The sequence below is a fragment of the Orcinus orca genome, chromosome 2 (genome assembly GCF_937001465.1).
Source record: "Orcinus orca chromosome 2, mOrcOrc1.1, whole genome shotgun sequence".
Taxonomy (NCBI): domain Eukaryota; kingdom Metazoa; phylum Chordata; class Mammalia; order Artiodactyla; family Delphinidae; genus Orcinus; species Orcinus orca.
The window spans coordinates 59527630-59547541 of record NC_064560.1 but is presented as its reverse complement, the minus strand read 5'-3'; the positions used below and the strand labels follow the sequence as shown (position 1 = coordinate 59547541).

Sequence of the window (19912 nt, the reverse complement as noted above, 5' to 3'; positions counted from 1 at the left end):
AACAGTCACAGCCATCGAATCCATTGCGCTCTATTTGAATTGAATCAAGTCACTGCAGGCTAAGTCTCGGTCTAGAAGCAGTGTTTTGCATGCCTTCTTCTTTGCGTGGATGGATTTTGTCCAGCTTCATGTTGTGTTTTGATATTACCCAAATGCTCATGATTTTCCCTCCTTTACTTTTAGAGGGCTAATTCATCCCTCCTACCATCTCCTACCATCTCCAGTTTCCCGTCTCATTTTTACTGACAGTTCACTTTCTAACCCTCTGTTTTATATCTTTATTGGAACTAGGAAGTGAATTTAATCTCACACTTTCCAAAAATCTACTGCGGTCATGGAGATCAGGGCCAAAGTGGTAGGGGTTTTGTGTGCCTGAGAGGACCCAGCATGATTCTTTGACTGCTAATGACTCCTGCAGATCAAGGAGCTCATGTCCAGCCTTTGAATTTTCCCAGAAAAGTTCCCAGCCTGCCTGTCAGGGATAATCAGGGATGTCTCCTAATGCCTGTTACGCAATCTGACCAGGGCGCTTGAATTCCTGCAGCTGCTCCGGTGGCAGAGGGAAATCGGCAAAGGAACACCACCGAAGCACAGCACGTGTGGATCGCAGCCTCATAAAATCCAGATCATTTTGTTGTGTTTTTATCAGCTTTTTAAGCTTGAGATGGAATGGAGTTCTGGTTCTGTTGTGTCCTTTGTTCGAGATGGTTAAAGAACCATTGAGTACCAGTGAGTCAAGTGTAGGTGTCTGAGGAGCAGAGGACCTGGGAGATTGCCTGCTCTGACTCCTCGTTTTAGAAATGAGGCAATGAAAACCCAAGGCAGTGAGTTAGGAATAGATCTGGAGCCAGAAATGCAGGTGGACCAGGTCCACTAAGAATGGTGACATTTACAAAATGAAAGAAAAAAAAAAGAGAAGGGAAAGAAAGAAATCACTGAAATAAGGTAGAAGTGTTATTTTGGTTAAACCGTCAGCATTGTTCTGTAAGAGATCTAAAAGCACTACTGTTCCTTTAAAAGCTAATGTGAATAAAGAGGTGACACATGAGAGAGATCTTTGTGGTGATGGAATAGTTCTGTATTTTGGTTGTGGTCACATGTGACAAAATGGCATAGGACTCTATGCACACATTGTACCAATGTCCATTTCTTGGTTTTGATATTGTATTATAGTTGGGTAAGATGTAACCATTCCATTGGGTAAAACTGGATGAAAGGTACACACGACCTCTTTACTGTTCTTGCAACTTCCTGTGAATCTACAATTACTTCAAAATAAAAAAAAAAATTTTAAGCAAATTTAGAATTTATTGTGGTTTTGTCTAAATAAAAGTCTAGGCTTACTATCTGAATGGGTGAGAAAATGAGTAACATCGCTTTATTTTAAGTAATAGCTACATCATGAAAAAATACAAAGAAAGAGATGTTTTCTTCTTCCCCTTATTATAGAAATGACTCCAAAGAGTTGGGTAGACCTCACTGGACCTAGCACTCCTGTTTGCTTCTTTTTATAGATAACTAAGAAGCTTATATATTTATTCTACCAATTTGGATCAATGTTTGTAAACTGAGTGGATGTATTGATATTGTGTTGATATCAGATGCTATTACTTGTAGTAAAATATCTTTTGGAATAAAATGCTTTTAAGATATTCTCTCATTGAAACTTTATTTTTAAATTTTAGTCATTGAATCAAAAACACTTCAAGGAAGCAAAGGAGAGCACAGCTTTAACAGCCCTGGAGCCTTTGTTGTAGAAAACACAACAGTTGAATTTCAGAGGGGCTCCGAGAGGCAAGCCTTTAAGATTCCAGGACCTCTGATGGCTGATTTCATCTTCAAGGTAGGATGAGCCTCTTCATAAATGTCATGCATCTGGGGCCCCGCACTTCTTGAATTTTAAAAAGAACACGTTTGTTTAGTAGGCAGCCAGTGACTGTTTTTATACAGGGCATGTGTCATTAATATTTTTACCTTGACAGTCAGTTCTTAAAAACTGTTCATCTCTCTAAAGTAGTTTCTGTTCCCCAACCCCAATAGTTAAAAAACAAGCTTCACTTTTATAGGGGAATGATTGTTTTTGCATGTATATAACCTCTAGTTGCTGTGTGCAGTTTTAAACCTCCAGATGGATTTCAGTGAAAATGGTCAGTGGTTAAATGCTCCGTGTCTTAAACCACGACTGTGCTATTGCTGTCCTTGCAAAGGGGAGCAGAGAAGACAGAGGCCCCCTTCCTAGGCCCCCTTCCTTGACCCCCTTTCCTGTTTCTTCAGCAATGTCTCATAATGAGCCCTTGTCCGGACACCTGTCACGAGGTCCCCTCACAAGAATTATTCTTCCCTTGTAACCACGACTCTGTGTTTCCTCTCTTGGGTACATCGGGGGCATCTTCCTTCACTCAGAGGATATGAAATGTAGTGGCCAATATATTTCCAAGGTGACACAATCTGAAATTCTTCTGATAAAACTATAAATACCTAAGACGTGCAAAAAAGGGCATTTCAGTGGATGGTTTTGTCCTATCCCTTTTTGGAAACTTCAGGATGGAAAGGGAAGAAAGAAAAGAGCTCTAATTGCCAGGGATTTCTTTACCTGTGAAAAGACCCAGTGCCTTCAAAAGAACTGTCTGTGTTCCACATTAATTTGTCAAAGAGTGTTTCATTGAGACATCGGTTGTGCCAGCAGAGAAATACCTTTGGAATTAGATGAGAGTTGCAAACTGACGTCCTGTTTGCCTACGGTGTGACCAGCCAAGGGTCGGTCTGGGTGGAGTTGTTGTTTTGAATCTTTGGGTTTTAAATAGTCAACCTTGAAAAAAATCAAGAGATTATAATATTAAAATACCAGTATTTTTACCTGCGCCTTTTTAAAAATGGGAAGATCTGACAAGTAGCTTGCATGTTGCCATAGCGATAATTGGCTGCCGCTGGGTAACAGCAGCCTTTTCATTAGGGCACACATCCTCATTTGCCAGGGTCCACACCAGGCCCTGATGTGCTCCTGACATTGAAGGTGTAAGTGTCAGTTGCCGTTCGTAGACATTTAAGTTGCCGTTCCTGGACATGACTTGCCATTCCTAGACATTGAAATGACTTCTGTGTCAGACCCTTGAAGTGTCAACCCAATGTAATTCTTTGACAGTAGCTTTGTGAAAGGCTTTTGGGGAAGCCAACAGTCATCTCTCTTCCCTTCTGTTCTCTCTCATCCATTGTTATACATAAATTCTGGGCTTGGTTTGCTTCTCTTAGGGTTTTCCCATTTGATGCTCAAGTGATAAAACACACACACACACACACACACACACACAACCTTTTTAAAAATTCTCTTCTCATTCCTACTCAGAAGATCTGTATTCTTCTCAAGTCAATCTGGAGATATCTGACCAAGTAGGAGACAGTACAGTGATGGGATGGGAGAAATAGCCACAAAGGTTAAAATTTTAAGATATTGTTTGGTGAAAGTATTAGCATGGAAAATGTACTGTTTATTGATCCCATGCATAAAAACACATATACACATAAACTGTTTACTTCTACAAGTGTATGTGTACACACATGTGTATGTATATGAATATGTGTGTGTATACATTTTTTTAAAATTTGAGAGGATACATTCCTAACTGAAAACACTGAGGAAACAATGGCTATTTTAGAGGGAATTGGTGCTTTGGGGGAGTGATCTTAGTTTTACTTATAATATTTTAATACTTAAAATAGTTCTTAAAAAAATACAGTCATATATCACCTGTGTAATTAAAAATTACTTTACACCTTCTTGCCCCAATTATATATTCACCTCTTAATAGAATGCATTTTAGCAGCATGTTGCCACTGTCTGAATTTGTACTCAGCCTTCTATTTTCCTGTCTCGGAGTTCTAGTTTCCTCAGATTTAATAAACAATTCCAGGCTTTAACTTCAATTTCGGAAAGGTTTTGATCTCCCTTGACTGGAAAGGTTTTCTTTTAAAGAATATATATATATATATATATTTACTTATTTATCAAAGAGGGTGTTACACACAGCTGTCGGACTCATACATAAATAGGAACTCATTTTTGTGCCTACAGCCATTTTCTTTCATGAACGTGATGTGCGCGGTAGAAGAGAAATTGGCAAAATCAGAGACACTCTGATGAAACAAGAATGACTCTGATGGTTCTCCCTGCCTTATAAGCTTGTCCAAATATTGTGGGTTTCTAGGAAATATCCTTTTCCATTAGTTACTTTTTTTTTTTTTCCCTCAGAGCACTGTAGTATTACCCAGCCTGTGTTGTTACTAAGATAAGGAACTCTGCTTCCATTCATCTCTGCTTGGCCCAGGATGCAGTCAAGGGATTGCTGTCCTTTGAGTGGGAGGTTAAAAGTGTGTGTTAGGTCCCTGATGATGGTCAGCCATGTATTCCACTGTATCTCTTTCCATTCCAATCCACCAAGAGCAGCTGAATTAAAAAAAAGGAAGACCTGGCTTCAACCTGAGAGAGAATGTGAAAACCAGCTCTGGCCCTGAGTGCTAATTTCGCTCAGCCATGGGTGCACTGAGATATAAAGGCACCCTCTTTTATACTGTTCCTAGATTAGACCTCATTTCATGGACTTTTAATAAATGGACTGTTGAAAACGACTATATTCTGACGTAGAGAGTGAAATATGAAGTCTTCCATGGGATGTTAGAGTCTTTTGTGGTTATTGTGCGGATTCTGAAATCTGGCAACTCACTGCACCAATGAGACAAAACTTCTTTTTTCTACTTTTTCAGAAGCTATATTTTCACGATTGGACCATTCTTGAAAAGTGCACTTTTTCTTCTTCCCAATGGGTTTCTCACTGTACGTTCTTATTTTCCTGAATGATCTGTTTCTCATGGATGACTCTTGTTACTGAGTCACGGGTATTTTTCATGAGAGCCCCTGAGGTATTATTTTGCTTCTGCAATATGTGCATGTTGCTACCAGGGAGCAGTAGAGAGTCTTGAGCCAGTGGTTGATGCTGTATGCTTTGTTGATTGGACTGTAAGAGGCGCTATCCATTCAGTGAGAATCTACTGAATATCTGTGAGTAGATGCTTGTGCATATCAATTTTAAGTATATGCTTATGAGAATAATCTAGTAAAATAAACTTAAATGGCTTTGAGAAAGACATCTGTTTCTGTGGTTAAGTATTTTAATTATTGCTGGTGGCTTTTCCCCTCTTTAAAAAACATGTCCATCTTCAAGGAAAAAAAAAAAGTTTCTCTTCCTTGTGGTCTGAAATCTTCCTCTTTCTCCCATTTGGATACTTTGTGTTTCTGTAGGAAAATGTTTTCTGATTTCTTTTCCCATTAGTTTTCAGCTAGGCAGGCCTCTGTCTCTGGTTTCCTCCAAACACAGCTCCAGATATTTTGTATATTTTCTACCTACAAAGTCTTTCTTTTCTTTCTGGGGAGTTATGATAGCATGTCTAACTTATCCAGGGCCGAGAGGATTTGAAACTGCCTGTTTTCCTCTCTCTCAAAGAGAAGATTTCAGCCTTGCAATGTGATGCAGACGCTGGCTAAATTCGTATGTTCACAGGTGCTTCAAAACACAGCAAGACAGTTTTTCGAGTCTGTGCATGTGTTAGTTTCCTGAGGCTACTGTAACAAAGCACCATAAACTGGTTGGCTTAAACAACAGATGTTTATGTCTCACAGTGTTAGAGGCTAGAACTCTAAAATCAAGGTGAGGGCAGGTCTGGTTCCTTGTAAGGGCTGTGAGGGACAATTTGTTTCCTAGCCTCTTGGATCCTCAGGTTTTCTCCCTTTGTCTTCACACCACCTTCCCTCTGTGCATGTTCACCTCTGAGCCCAAATTTCCCCTTTACATAAGCATGCCAGTCATACTGGGTTGGACCCACTTTAATGACCTCATCTTAACTTGACTAGATCTGCAAAGACCCTATTTCCAGATAAGATCATATTCTGAGGTTCTGTGAGTTAGGACTTAAACATATGTTTTTGGGGATGGATCCAATTCAGCCCATAACAGTGTCTAACAGAAAAGAAAATTTACCTGTTTCATCATGCCTCCCAATCAGAATTCCACCTCATTTTAAGCATTTGCCATGAATCACAAAGGTAGAAACTGTTGAAATATTACATGATAGTTACTGTAATGTGGTCTGTTGAGGGAAATTTCTTGGTTAAAGCAGTTCAGATACTGTTCTAGTAGTTACCATAATTCACAGCTAAATTATTGGTGTAATATATACACAAATATGAAAAAAAAGAGTTTAACAGAAAAATCTATTTCATAAATTTTGGAAATTATTTAGAAGTGGCCAAGTAAGGCAGTTGAGTTTGAATTCATTTTCTTACCATTGTTATAAAAGCATTTTCCTAACCAAACAGGAGTAGTATACGCTTGTAAATGTTAATGTAATTTACATTTGTTAATTTCCCTTTTCTGCCATTCTGTACTTGACCATCTCCCTTGTCAGTGGACCTATTCACCCTGGGGGTTTGAAAGTAGTGGTTAATGATTGGGCTGTTGTTAGCAGGACTGCAAAGAGCATTCATGTTCAACTTTTGATTATTAAGGTAGGATTTTCTTCTTTTTTTTTAGTTTAGACTTTTGTCTTGAACATCAGGCTTATGGAAGGAGATAAGCCTTCTGTAAATTGATTTAGTTCCCATAACATTTCAAGGACCAAGGTTGGGGGACTAAATCAAAGTGTTTCTTCTGCAATATAGAGAATGCCTCTCCCCTCAGTAAGGCTGAGCTGTGGGCTTAGTGTCCTCAGCGCCCCACACTCAGGAGGAGCATCTATGGTAGGGAGACCCCAGCCGGGATGTGGAGAGTCGGCTTCCTCTGCCTCAGGTCATTGTGGGTAAAAGAAGAAAACTGGGGACAGGGTGGAGAAAGCAAGGCAATGAGACGTGGATCATGACAGCAGTCACTCTGCAGAGCAGGGAAGCATATTAAGTAGGTTTCAAAGCTAAAGGCAGAGGAGGAGATTTGCTTCACTTTTCATTTAGAACCCAAGAGGAAAACGCCTCCTAGGGTGGCCATCTCCATCCACCACTCGGGGAAGCTACCTTGGAATGGAATTGGCATGAGTGCCGTGAAATTTTTAGTCACAGGTTGCGTCTAAGTCCAGCTCCCCGGAGTCTCCCTCAGCTCCTGTGTGGCATGGAAGGTATCTAGAAAATTCCATGTACTCTTGGCTGGCCAGCTTTGACATGTTGGGGGCAAAATGATCCTGCAGCGGAGGGGTAAATGGAGAGTGACCAGACATCCTAGTTTGGTCAGGAAAGACCCAATTTCCACCTGCAGCCCTGACTTAATTCTTAGAAGCTCCTCCTTTCATCCTCAGAAACGTCCTGGCTTGGACAGTAAAGCATCTGGTCTCCTTGGTAAGGGGCTGTGAGCCAGGCCAGGGACTGGGGAGGAGTCCCAGCCACACCACCAAGAAACTGAGCGCAAGAGTAATGTGGACTGGGCAGGGCAACAGAGGAGCCCACCCACCCTGGCTGGGGAAGAACACAGCTGAGTTCACAGGCACTGAGGCTCCCTGTGGGCCTCCCAGTGGCCAGAGGGACAAGGGACACAGCTGTGGGCCCAAGGACAGGATGAGGACCTCCAGGCATGGATCCAAGGCCTCTTCCCTTTCCCACCTCTGTGAGGTCCTACATCAAACACCACCATAGAGGAGATTGGTCTGGGTGAGGGCACAGCAGAAAGCCTGGATGCTTCCCCACCGGAAACAGCGGTACCTAAAGAGAACTCTTTAAATGAGTGAACCAGAATGACCTCCTAGGATTGAACTCCATTTAAGCTGTTTTCCCCTCCCTCCCTAGTCAGGAGGGGGCTTGTGGAGAAGATCAGAGCAGTTATAAGGAAAGAAGCTGCATCTCTGCGATCGTCTTCATAGAGTTTGAGCACTTGTTGTGACTCTACTGCCCGGTCACAAAACACAAAAGCAAAAACAAAATCTTGGGGAAGAAAAAGCTGCCTGCAGATTTAATAACTTCATTTTTCTAAAGTTTTTAGGATTGGAGGAAGGGGCATTATTATTTAATTTGTAGTTTTTATTTACTTTGAAGAAAGAATCCTTTATCTTCCTTTTTGCCTATTTTGCTCTCTAAAATAATACGATATAATGCCAGCATTCTTGGAATTGAAGAACAAATACCCAAGTATGACTCCTTCCTGGAGTTTGGATTAAAATTCTCTTACAATAGTCAGAAATTCTCAGTGGTAGTAACATGACTTTTTCCAAGGAAGAATGATAATACTGCATCATGTTTTAATGACATTTAAAGATATTATAATATTAATAGACCTCTAAACAATTGCATTGTCTTTTAAAATGACAATGTGGAGAACTAGAATTGAATGAAGTTTCATCAGTATTATAAGTTTAAGCGACGACTAGGGTGTAGCTTGAGGAAAATATATGGATTGATTGATTTTTTTTTCGGAATTGTGTTATTACCAAAAAAAAAAAAAAAGAAGGACAGAGGACCTGAATAGACAGTTTTCCAAAGAAGACATACAAATGGCTAACAAGTACATGAAAATGTGCCAAGCATCACTAATCATTAGGGAAATGCAAATCAAAACCACAATGAGCTATCACCTCACACCTGTTAGCTTGGCTATTATCCAAAAGACAAGAGAAGACAAGTGTTGGTGAGAATATGGGGAAAACGGACCCCTGTGCACTATTGGTGGGAATGTAAATTGGTGCAGCCACTATGCAGAACAGTATGGAAGTTCCTTAAAAAATTAAAAATAGAGTTACCATAGGATCTAGTAATTCTACTTCTGGGAATATATCTGAAGGAAACAAAATCACTGTGACAAAAAGATATCTGCATCCCCATGTTCATTGCAACGTTATTTACAATAGCCAAAACATGGAAACAGCCTCAGTGTCCATCAATGGATGAATGGATAAAGAAGATGTGGTATATTTTTATATATATATATATACAATTTTCTTATATGTACACACACACACACACACACAGAGGAATATCATTCAGCCATAAAAAGAAGGAAATTCTACCATTTGCAGCAACATGGATGGACCTATGAGGGCATTATGCTAAGTGAAATAAGTCAGAGAAGGACAAATACTGTATGATTTCACTTACATGTGGAATCCAAAAATAATCGAAACTCACAGGTACAGAGAACAGATTGGTGGTTGCCAGAGGCAGGAAGAGGGTGGGGCAGGTGAAATGGGTGAAGGGAGTCAAAAGGTACAGATTTACAGTTACAAGGTAAGTAAGTTCTGGGGATGTAATGTATAGTACAGTGACTAAAGTTAACAATACTCTATTGTATATTTGAAAGTTGCAAAGAGAGTTATCTGAGACACCTGTCGGGGGAAGGAACCTTGGAGCAAAATTAAGCCTCTGGCAGAAAGGGAAAGGGAAATGGATATTGGTAAGCAAGTAAATGCATCTGACATCGGGGCTTAATGCCTTTTCTTTCCCTCCCTCCCTCCCTCCCTCCCTCCCTCCCTCATTTCCTCTCTCCCTCCCTCCTTTCCTCCCTCCTTCCTGTCCTTCCTTCCTTCCTTTATTCTATTTCTTTTTGGTGGTAATGAACAAGACTTAGAAAACCATTTCAGTATCTCTTAGGTTTATTGATATATTTAGGGTTCTATTTCTGAGTCAGTATTGCAATTTATTATTTTCTAGAGAAGTGTCCAATTCATCTAATTTTTCAAACTTAACTTTTCAAAAGTAATCATAGCATTCCTTTATCACTAAAAACAAACAAAACAACAACAACAAACTCAACAGTACCTATGTCTCTTTCATTCCTAAACTTGTTCATTGGCTCCTTGTCTAATTTTTGTTTTGTTCAAACCATCCAAAGATTTGTCTCTGAGACATTTAAGAGCTAGATTCGAGGCTTGGTAACTCTCAGAGTTCATTAAAAAAATTCTATTTTGTAAATTTTAGTTTTTGTTTCCTTTATCTTTACATGGTTTTATTTTGGTATTGTGTTTTTAACTTCTAGAGCTAAATTCTTAATTCATTTTATTTTCAATTTTTGTTCTCCATTAAATGTATTTAGGGCTATCAGTTTCCCCATACAGAAGTTCTTAATTTTGTTGTGGTGTAGGTTGTTAATTTTAAACTTTATGTGTAAGCTATTTGTATCCTGGCTAAAAAATCTTTGCCTTATTTAGGATCAAAAATATTCTCGTATGTTTTCGTCTGGAAATCTTACTGTTCTACCTTTCATACTAAGAGCTATAATCCAACTAGAATTGATACTTGTATATGTTATGAAGTGGAATCAATATCTTTTTCCCATGGCTATGCAATTGACCCCAAACCATTAGGTGAAAAGACAATGCCTTCCCCATTTCTCTTAAATCCCAAACTATATATGTGTGGGTCTGTTTCTGCACTCTGTTCTGTTTCATTGACCTATTTGCACCAATACCATTGTAACTTAATTACTGTAGCATTAAAATAAGTCTTGATATCTGGTAGTGTAAGTACTTCAGCTTTGTTCTTGAAGATTATCTTTGATATTCTTGACTCCTTCCATTTCCATATCAATTTTGAAATATGCTTCTAAATTTTTATAAAATTCTGCTGATTTTGATTGGAATTGCATTGAATTTGTAGGTCAAATTGGAGAAAATTGACTTTCCGATATCAAGTCTTCCAATCCATAAATACGGTATATTCATCCCTTTGTTTAGTTCTTTTTAAATTCTTCTCAATAATGTTTATAATTTTCAATGTATGTGATTTGCATATCTTTTGTTAAATTAATTCCCAAATGTTTGTTATTTTGATGTTATTGTAAATGTTTTAAAAATTTTTTCTGTTTGTTTTCTGCTAGAGTATGAAAATCTAATTGATTTTTGTATATTGACGTTATATTCTCACTATATTCACTTGCTAATACTAATAGTTTGTGAATTCTCTTGGATTATGTACATACACAGTTATGACACCTGCAAATAATGAACTCTGTTTCTTTTTTCCAATTATTCTATGCTTTTAAAATTTTTTCTTGCTATATTCCGTTACTTAGGACATCTAGTATAATGCTGAATAGAAGTAGTGATGACAGCTATGCTTGTCATGCTTCTCACTTTCAGGACAAAGATCTCTATAATTCCCCAATTGTGTATGATGTTTTCTATAAATTTCTTGTAGATGTTTTTATCTGATGAAATACATTTTTTCCTAGTTTGCATCATTAACATATATAAGCATGAAATTTTATTAGATGCCTTTTTGCATTTTTTGAAGTGATCATATTTTTTCTTTTTTTTCCTTTTAATATAGTGAATTACATTCATTTTCAGATGTTAAACCAATCTTACCTTCCTTTAATAAACCTCAATTGGTCATTATTATTTTTTATTAGAATTTATTATTAGTATTTACTTATAAGTATTTATTTTATTATTAATAAAAAGGATTATCCTTTTATATATCACGAGGTATGATTTTTTTAATTTCAATTTTATTTTATTTATTTTCTACATACAGCAGTTTCTTATTAGTTATTTTTTAAAATAAATATTAATGTATATATGTCAATCCCAATCTCCTAATTCATCACACCACCACACACACCACCCCCCACTGCCCCTGCTTTCCCCTCTTGGTGTCCATATGTTTGTTCTCTACATCTGTGTCTCTGTTTCTGCCTTGCAAACCAGTTCATCTGTACCATTTGTCTAGATTCCAAATATATGCTTTAATATATGATATTTGTTTTCTCTTTCTGACTAACTTCACTCTGTATGACAGTCTCTAGGTCCATCCACATCTCTACAAATGACCCAATTTTGTTCCTTTTTATGGCAGAGTAATATTCCATTGTATATATGTACCACATCTTTATTCATTCATCTGTTGATGGGCATTTAGGTTGCTTCCATGACCTGGCTATTGTAAATAGTGCTGCAGTGAACATTGGAGTGCATGTGTCTTTTTGAATTATGGTTTTCTCTGGGTATATGCCCAGTAGTGGGATTGCTGGGTCATATGGTAATTGTACTTTTAGTTTTTTAAGGAACCTCCATACTGTTCTCCATAGTGGCAGTATCAATTTACATTCCCACCAACCGTGCAAGAGGGTGCCCTTTTCTCCACACCCTCTCCAGCATTTGTTGTTTATAGATTTTCTGATGATGCCCATTCTAACTGGTGTGAGGTGATACCTCATTGTAGTTTTGATTTGCATTTCTCTAATAATTAGTGATGTTGAACATCTTTTCATGTGCCTCTTAGTCATCTGTATGTCTTCTTTGGAGGAATGTCTATTTAGGTCTTCTGCCCATTTTTGGATTGGGTTGTTTGTTTTTTTAATATTGAGCTGCATGAGCTGTTTATATGTTTTGGTGATTAATTCTTTGTCCGTTGATTTGTTTACAAATATTTTCTCCCATTCTAAGGGTTATCTTTTCGTCTTGTTTATGGTTTCCATTACTGTGCAAAAGCTTTGAAGTTTCATTAGGTCCCATTTGTTTATTTTTGCTTTTATTTCCATCACTCTAGGAGTTTGGTCAAAAAAGATCTTGCTGTGATTTATGTCAGAGAGTGTTCTTCCTATGTTTTCCTCTAAGAGTTTTATAGTGTCTGGTCGTACATTTAGGCCTCTAATCTATTTTGAGTTTATTTTTGTATATGGTGTTAGGGAATGTTCTAATTACATTCTTTTACAAGTAGCAGTCCAGTTTTCCCAGCACCACTTATTGAAGAGACTGTCTTTTCTCCACTATATATCCTTGCCTCTTTTGTCATAGATTAGTTGACCATAGGTGGGTGGGTTTATCTCTGGGCTTTCTACCCTGTTCCATTGATCTATGTTTCTGTTTTTGTGCCAGTACCATACTGTTTTGATGAGTGCCACTTTGTAGTATAGTCTGAAGTCAGGGAGCCTGATTCCTCCAGCTCCGTTTTTTCCCCTCAAGATTGCTTTGGCTATTCGGGGTCTTTTGTGTCTCCATACAAATTTTAAGATTTTTTTGTTCTAGTTCTGTCAAAATGCCAGGGGTAATTTGATAGGGATTGCACTGAATCTGTAGATTGCTTCGGGTAGTATAGTCATTTTCACAATATTGATTCTTCCAATCCAAGAACATGTTATATCTCTCCATCTGTTTTTGTGTCATCTTTGTTTCTTTCATCAGTGTCTTATAGTTTTCTGAGTACAGGTCTTTTACCTCCTTAGGTAGGTTTATTCCTAGGTATTTTATTCTTTTTGTTGCAATGGTAAACGGGAGTGTTTCCTTAATTACTCTTTCTGATCTTCTGTTGTTCGTGTATAGGAATGCAAAAGATTTCTGTGCATTAATTTTGTATCCTGAAACTTTACCAAATTCGTTGATTATCTCTAGTAGTTTTCTGGTGGCATCTTTAGGATTCTCTATGTATAGTAGCATATCATCTGCAAACAGTGACTGTTTTACTTCTTCTTTTCCAATTTGTATTCCTTTTATTTCTTTTTCTTCTCTGATTGCTGTGGCTAGGACTTCCAAAGCTATGTTGCATCAGAGTGGCGAGAGTGGACATCCTTGTCTTGTTCCTGATCTAGAGGAAATGCTTTCAGTTTTTCGCCATTGAGAATGATGTTTGCTCTGGGTTTGTCATATATGGCCTTTATTATGTTGAGGTAGGTAGGTTCCCTCTATGCCCACTTTCTGGATAGTTTTTATCATAAATGGGTGTTTTGTCAAAACTTTTTGTCAGAAGCTTTTTCTGCACCTATTGAGATGATTGTATGGTTTTTATTTTTCAATTTGTTAATATGGTGTATCACGTTGATTGATTTGCGTATATTGAAGAATCCTTGCATCCCTGGGATAAATCCCACTTGATCATGATATATGATTTTTTTGATGTGTTGTTGGATTCTGTTTGCTAGTATTTTGTTGAGGATTTTTGCATCTGTATTCATCAGTGATATTGGTCTGTAATTTTCTTTTTTTGTAGTATCTGTGTGGTTTTGGTATCAGGGTGATGGTAGCCTCGTAGAATGAGTTTGGGAGTGTTCCTTCCTCTGAAATTTTTTGACTGAGTTTGAGAGGGATGGGTGTTAGCTCTTCTCTAAAAGTTCGATAGAATCCACCTGTGAAGCCCCCTGACCCTGGACTTTTGTTTGCTGGAAGATTTTTAATCACAGTTTCAATTTCATTACTTGTGATTGGTCTGTTCATATTTTCTGTTTCTTCTTGGTTCAGTCTTGGAAGGTTATACCTTTTTAAGAATCTGTCCACTTCTTCCAGGTTGTCCATTTAATTGGCATAGAGTTGCTTATAGTAGTCTCTTATGATGCTTTTTATTTTTGCGGTGTCTGTTGTGACTTCTCCTTTTTCATTTCTAATTTTATTGATTTTAGTCCTCTCCCTCTTTTTATTGATGAGTCTGGCTAAAGGTTTATCAATTTTGTTCATCTTCTCAAGGAATCAGCTTTTAGTTTTATTGATCTTTGCTATTGTTTTCTTTGTTTCTATTTCATTTATTTCTGCTCTGATCTTTATGATTTCTTTCCTTCTGCTAACTTTGGGTTTTGTTTGTTCTTCTTTCTCAAATTACTTTAGGTGTAAGGTTAGCTTGTTTATTTGAGATGTTTCTTTTTTCTTATGGTAGGATTGTATTGCTATAAACTTCCCTCTTAGAACTCCTTTTGCTGCATCCTATAGGTTTTGGATCATCGTTTTCTCGTTGTCATTTGTCTTTAGGTATTTTTTGATTTCCTCTTTGATTTCTTCAGTGATCTCTTGGTTATTTAGTAACGTATTGTTTAGCCTCCATGTGTTTGTGTTTTTTACTTTACTTTTTTTTCCCTGTAATTGATTTCTAATCTCATAGCATTGTGGTGAGAAAAGATGCTTGATATGATTTCAATTTTCTTAAATTTACTGAGGCTTGATTTGTGACCCAAGATGTGATCTATACTGGAGAATGTTCTGTGTGCACTTGAGAAGAAAGTGTAGTCTGCTGTTTTTGGATGGAATGTCCTATAAATATCAATTAAATCTATCAGGTCTATTGTGTCATTTAAAGCTTTTGTTTCCTTATTAATTTTCTGTCTGGATGATCTGTCCATTGATGTAAGTGAGGTGTTAACGTCCCCTACTATTATTGTGTTACTGTTGATTTCCTCTTTTATAGCTCTTAACATTTGCCTTATGTATTGAGGTGCTCCTATGTTGGGTGCATATATATTTATAATTTTATAATATATTTTTATAATATAATTATATATAAATATAATTTATAATATAATTTTATAATATATCTTCTTGGATTGATCCCTTGATCATTATGTAATGTCCTTCCTTGTCTCTTATAACATTCTTTATTTTAAAGTCTATTTTATCTGATATGAGTATTGCTACTCCAGCTTTCTTTTGATTTCCATTTGCAGGGAATACGTTTTTCCATCCCCTCATTTTCAGTCTGTATGTGGCCGTAGCTCTGACTTGGGTCTCTTGTAGACAGCGTATATATGGGTCTTGTTTATGTATCCATGCAGCGAACCTGTGTCTCTTGTTTGGAGCACTTAATCCATTCGCATTTAAGGTAATTATTGATATGTATGTTCCTATTACCATTTTCTTAATTGGTTTGGATTTCTTTTTGTAGATCCTTTTCTTCTCTTGCGTTTCCCACTTAGAGAAGTTCCTTTAGCATTTGTTGTAGAGCAGGTTTGGTGGTGCTGAATTCTCTCAGCTTTTGCTTGTCTGTAAAGCTTCATCGAATCTGAATGACATCCTTGCCAGATAGAGTAATCTTGTTTGTAGGTTCTTCCGTTTCATCACTTTAATATATCATGCCACTCCCTTTTGGCTTGTTGAGTTTCTGCTGAGAAATCAGCTGTTAACCTTATGCAAGTTCCCTTGTATGTTATTTGTCATTTTTCCCTTGCTGCTTTTAATAATTTTTCTTTGTCTTTAATTTTTGCCAATGTGATTACTATGTGTCTTGGCATGTTTCTCCTTGGGTTTGTCCTGCCTGGGACTCTCTATGCGTCTTGGACTTGGGTGGCTATTTCCTTTCCCATATTAGGGAATTTTCAACTATAATCTCTTCAAATATTTTCTCGGATCCTTTCTCTCTTCTCCTTCTGGGACCCCTATAATGTGAATGTTGGTGTGTTTAATGTTGTCCCAGAGGTCTCTTAGGCTGTCTTCATTTCTTTTCATTCTTTTTTCTTTATTCTGTTCTGTGGCAGTGATTTCCACCATTCTGTCTTCCAGGTCACTTATCTGGTCTTCTGCCTCAGTTATTCTGCTATTGATTCCTTGTAGTGTCTTTTTCATTTCAGTTATTTTATTGTTCATCTCTGTTTGTTTGTTCTTTAATTCTTCTAGGTCTTTGTTAAACATTTCTTGCATCTTCTCGATCTTTGCCTCCATTCTTTTTCCGAGGTCCCTGATCATCTTCACTATCATTATTCTGAATTCTTTTTCTGGAAGATTGCCTATCTCCACTTCATTTAGTTGTTTTTCTGGGATTTTATCTTGTTCCTTCATCTGGTACATAGTCCTCTGCCCTTTCATTTTGTCTGCCTTTCTGTGAATATGGTTTTCGTTCACAGGCTGCAGGATTGTAGTTCTCCTTGTTTCTGCTCTCTGCCCTCTGGTGGATGAGGCTATCTAAGAGGCTTGTGCAAGCTTCCTGATGGGAGAGACTTGTAGTGGGTAGAGCTGGGTGTTGCTCTGGTGGGCAGAGCACTTGTCTGCTGGTGGGTGGTGCTGGGTTTAATCTACTTGTCTGCTGGTGGGTGGTGCTGGGTTTCCTCCCTGTTGGTTGTTTGGCCTGAGGTGACCCAGCACTGGAGGCTACAGCTCTTTGGTGTGACTAATGGTGGACTCCGGGAGGGTTCACGCCAAGGAATACTTCCCAGAACTTCTGCTGTCAGTGTTCTTGTCCCTGTGGTGAGCCACAGCCATCCCCTGCCTCTGCAGGAGAACCTCCAACACCAGCAGGTAGGTTTGGTTCAGTTTCCTATGGGGTCACTGCTCCTTCTACCTGGGTTCTGATGTGTACACTACTTTTTGTGTGCCCTCCAAGAGTGGAGTCTCTGTTTCCCCCAGTCCTGTCGAAGTCCTGCACTTAAATCCCGCTAGCCTTCAAAGTCTGATTCTCTGGGAATTCCTCCTCCCATTGGTGGACCCCCAGGTTGGGAATCCTGACATGGGGCTCAGAACCTTCACTCCAGTGGGTGGACTTCTGTGGTATAATTATTCTCCAATTCGTGAGTCACCCACCCAGCGGTTATGGGATTTGATTTTATTGTGATTGTGCCCCTCCTACCATCTCACTGTGGCTTCTCCTTTGTCTTTGGATGTGGGGTATCTTTTTTGGTGAGTTCCAGTGTCTTCCTGTCAATGACTGTTCAGCAGTTAGTTGTGATTCTGATGCTCTCGCAAGAGGGAGTTGGCACACGTCCTTCTACTCTGCCATCTTGAACCTCTGTTGTTCCCTTTCCCAATGATTTTAAATTATTTTATTTATGATTCTTTTTCGGTATTTGTTTCCAGGAGAGGTTTTTGTTTTGGGGGTTGTTTTTTCCCGTAACGTCTTTTTTGGGTCTTGGTATTAATTTTACACTAGGTTTATAAAACAAATTGAGAAGTATTTCCTCTGTTCTTATTTTCTGTAACAGTTTGTGTGAGATTGCTATTACTTGACTAATCAGCTGTTTTATTCCCTTATGTGTCAGTTTTGTTTCAAGGAATTTGTCTATTTCAATAGCTTTTTGAAAGTTACTGGCATAGATTTTTTATGGTATTGTCTTATTTCTTCATTGTGTGGAGAATCTGTAGCAAGTCTTCTTTCTCATTCCTAATTTTGATTATTTGTCCCTACTCTTTTTTTTCCTTAATTAGTCATGTTGGAGGTCTATCAATTTTATGAGACTTTTCACAGAAATACCCTTTGGCTTTATAAACCACTTTAGTTTCATTCTCATATCATTAATGTTTGCTCTTATCTTTATTGTTACCATCTCTCTACTTTCTCTGGATTCAATATGTTATTCTTCTTCTAACCTTTTTTTAATATAAATTTATTTACTTATTTATTTATTTTTGGCTGCATGGGGTCTTCATTGCTGCACCCAGGCTTTCTCTAGTTGCGGCGAGTGGGGGCTACTCTTTGTTGCAGTGCGTGGGCTTCTCATTGCGGTGGCTTCTCTGGGCTTCGGTGGTGAAGCATGGGCTCTAGGTGCACATGCTTCAGTAGTTGTGGCAGGCAGGCTCAGTAGTTGTGGCTTGCAGGCTCTAGAGTGCACGCTCAGTAGTTGTGGCGCATGGGCTTAGTTGCTCCGTGGCATGTGGGATCTGCCTGGACCAGCGATTGAACATTGGCATTGCCAGTGCCAATCCCCTGCATTGGCAGGTGGATTCTTAACCACTGCACCACCAGGGAAGTCCTTTTCTAACTTTTGGGGATGGCTGTTTAGACCAGTGATTTTCGTCCAATTTTTCCATAACATGCTTTTAACTCTGTAAATTTCTCTCAAAGTATGCTTTAGATTTTTTTCCACAGAGTTTGATATGAAATCTTTTTCTTCATCATTCAGTTAAGTGGTATTGTAATTCCCATAGTGATATATATGATATAGTGATATAGTGACTTATAGAATATTAGAAGTGTAGCATCCAAGTATGTGGGAATTTTCAAGTAATCTCATCATTTTATACCTTAATTCTACTATAGTCAAATAACATTATATTATTTTAATGTTTTGAAATTTGTTAAAACTTAATTTGTGGCTCAGAATGTAGCAAATTTTGGAAGACTATGATATGTAGTCTTCTGATGTTGAGCACAATGTTCTACATATGTCAATTAGGTCATATTTATTAATGGTTTCATGCAAAATTATAGCCTTACTGATTTTTGTCTGCTTATTCTGTTAGTTACCACAAGAGACCTGGTAAAACTACCACTATGACTGTGCATTTGTCTATACTTTTTCTGTTTCTTGTCAATTTTTGAATTATATATTTTGAGGTTAGGTGGTTAGGTACACTCACATTTAGAATCATTACCTCTTCTAATGACTTGACCTCTTTATCATTGTGAAACTATTTTCTTTCAGCACTTTGAAGATATTACTTCATTGTCTTCTGGCTTCCCTTTATTCTGTTGAGAATTCAGCTTTCAGTCTTATTTTCGTTCCTTAGAAGGTAATGTGTCTTTTTTCTTTGCCTGCTTTCAAGTGTTTTCTCTTTGTTTTTGGTTTTCATCAGTTTGACTCTGATATTATTAATAACTTTCTTCTGCTTGAGGTTCCTGGTGCTTCATGGATCTGTAGCTTGATATCCATCATCAGTTTTGGAAGATTTTCTCATTTATTACCTCTTCAGATATAGCTTCTATCTTATTCTCTTTTTCTGGGACTACAATTATACCTTTATCTCAAATGTCTAATTTCCATTTTCTTTTTATCTGTCAGTTTGCTAATTCTCTGAATAGGTGTATATAATCCAGAAGTCAGCAGATTATGCCCAGCAAGCTGACCAACTGTCTTTGTAAATGGCGTTTACAGCTACCCTCATTTATTTATATATTACTTGTGGCTGCTTTTGCACCACACCAACAGAGTTGAATAATTGCAACTGAGATAACGTGGCCTGAAAACTCACTTTTACTATCTGGTTCTTTAAGATAATATTTGATGAACCCCAGTCTAGTCTACTAAGTCTATTCATTGAGAGATTTATTTAAATTATTTTGCTTTTTATTTGTACAATCACATTTTATTTTTGTTATAGTTTCTTTGTTTCTGGTGAAATTTTCCATCTTGTCATTTAATTTCTTGAACATTTTAGTCACAGTATCTTTGTCTAAGTTTTCCTAAAAACAGAGCCTGAGGCGAAAGCTATGTGCTAACACATGATTTTTGACCATGGGAATAGAATGAGGTGTTGCTAGGCCCTCAAG

General features: G+C 37.8%; 1 protein-coding gene across 8 annotated transcripts in view; it reads left to right on the top strand.

The window, feature by feature from the left end:
- ADAMTSL3 (ADAMTS like 3) overlaps positions 1 to 19912 on the top strand; it is a 384689-nt gene that overhangs the window by 195595 nt on the left and 169182 nt on the right. For all 8 annotated transcript variants that reach the window (XR_007476023.1, XR_007476024.1, XM_049706862.1 and 5 more), the window contains one exon: positions 1686 to 1843. Coding sequence is in view for 6 of the 8 variants with exons in the window: in XM_049706862.1 (XP_049562819.1) it covers positions 1686 to 1843 (158 nt within the window). In the remaining 2 variants the exon portion in view is untranslated. The remainder of the gene's footprint in view (positions 1 to 1685; positions 1844 to 19912) is intronic.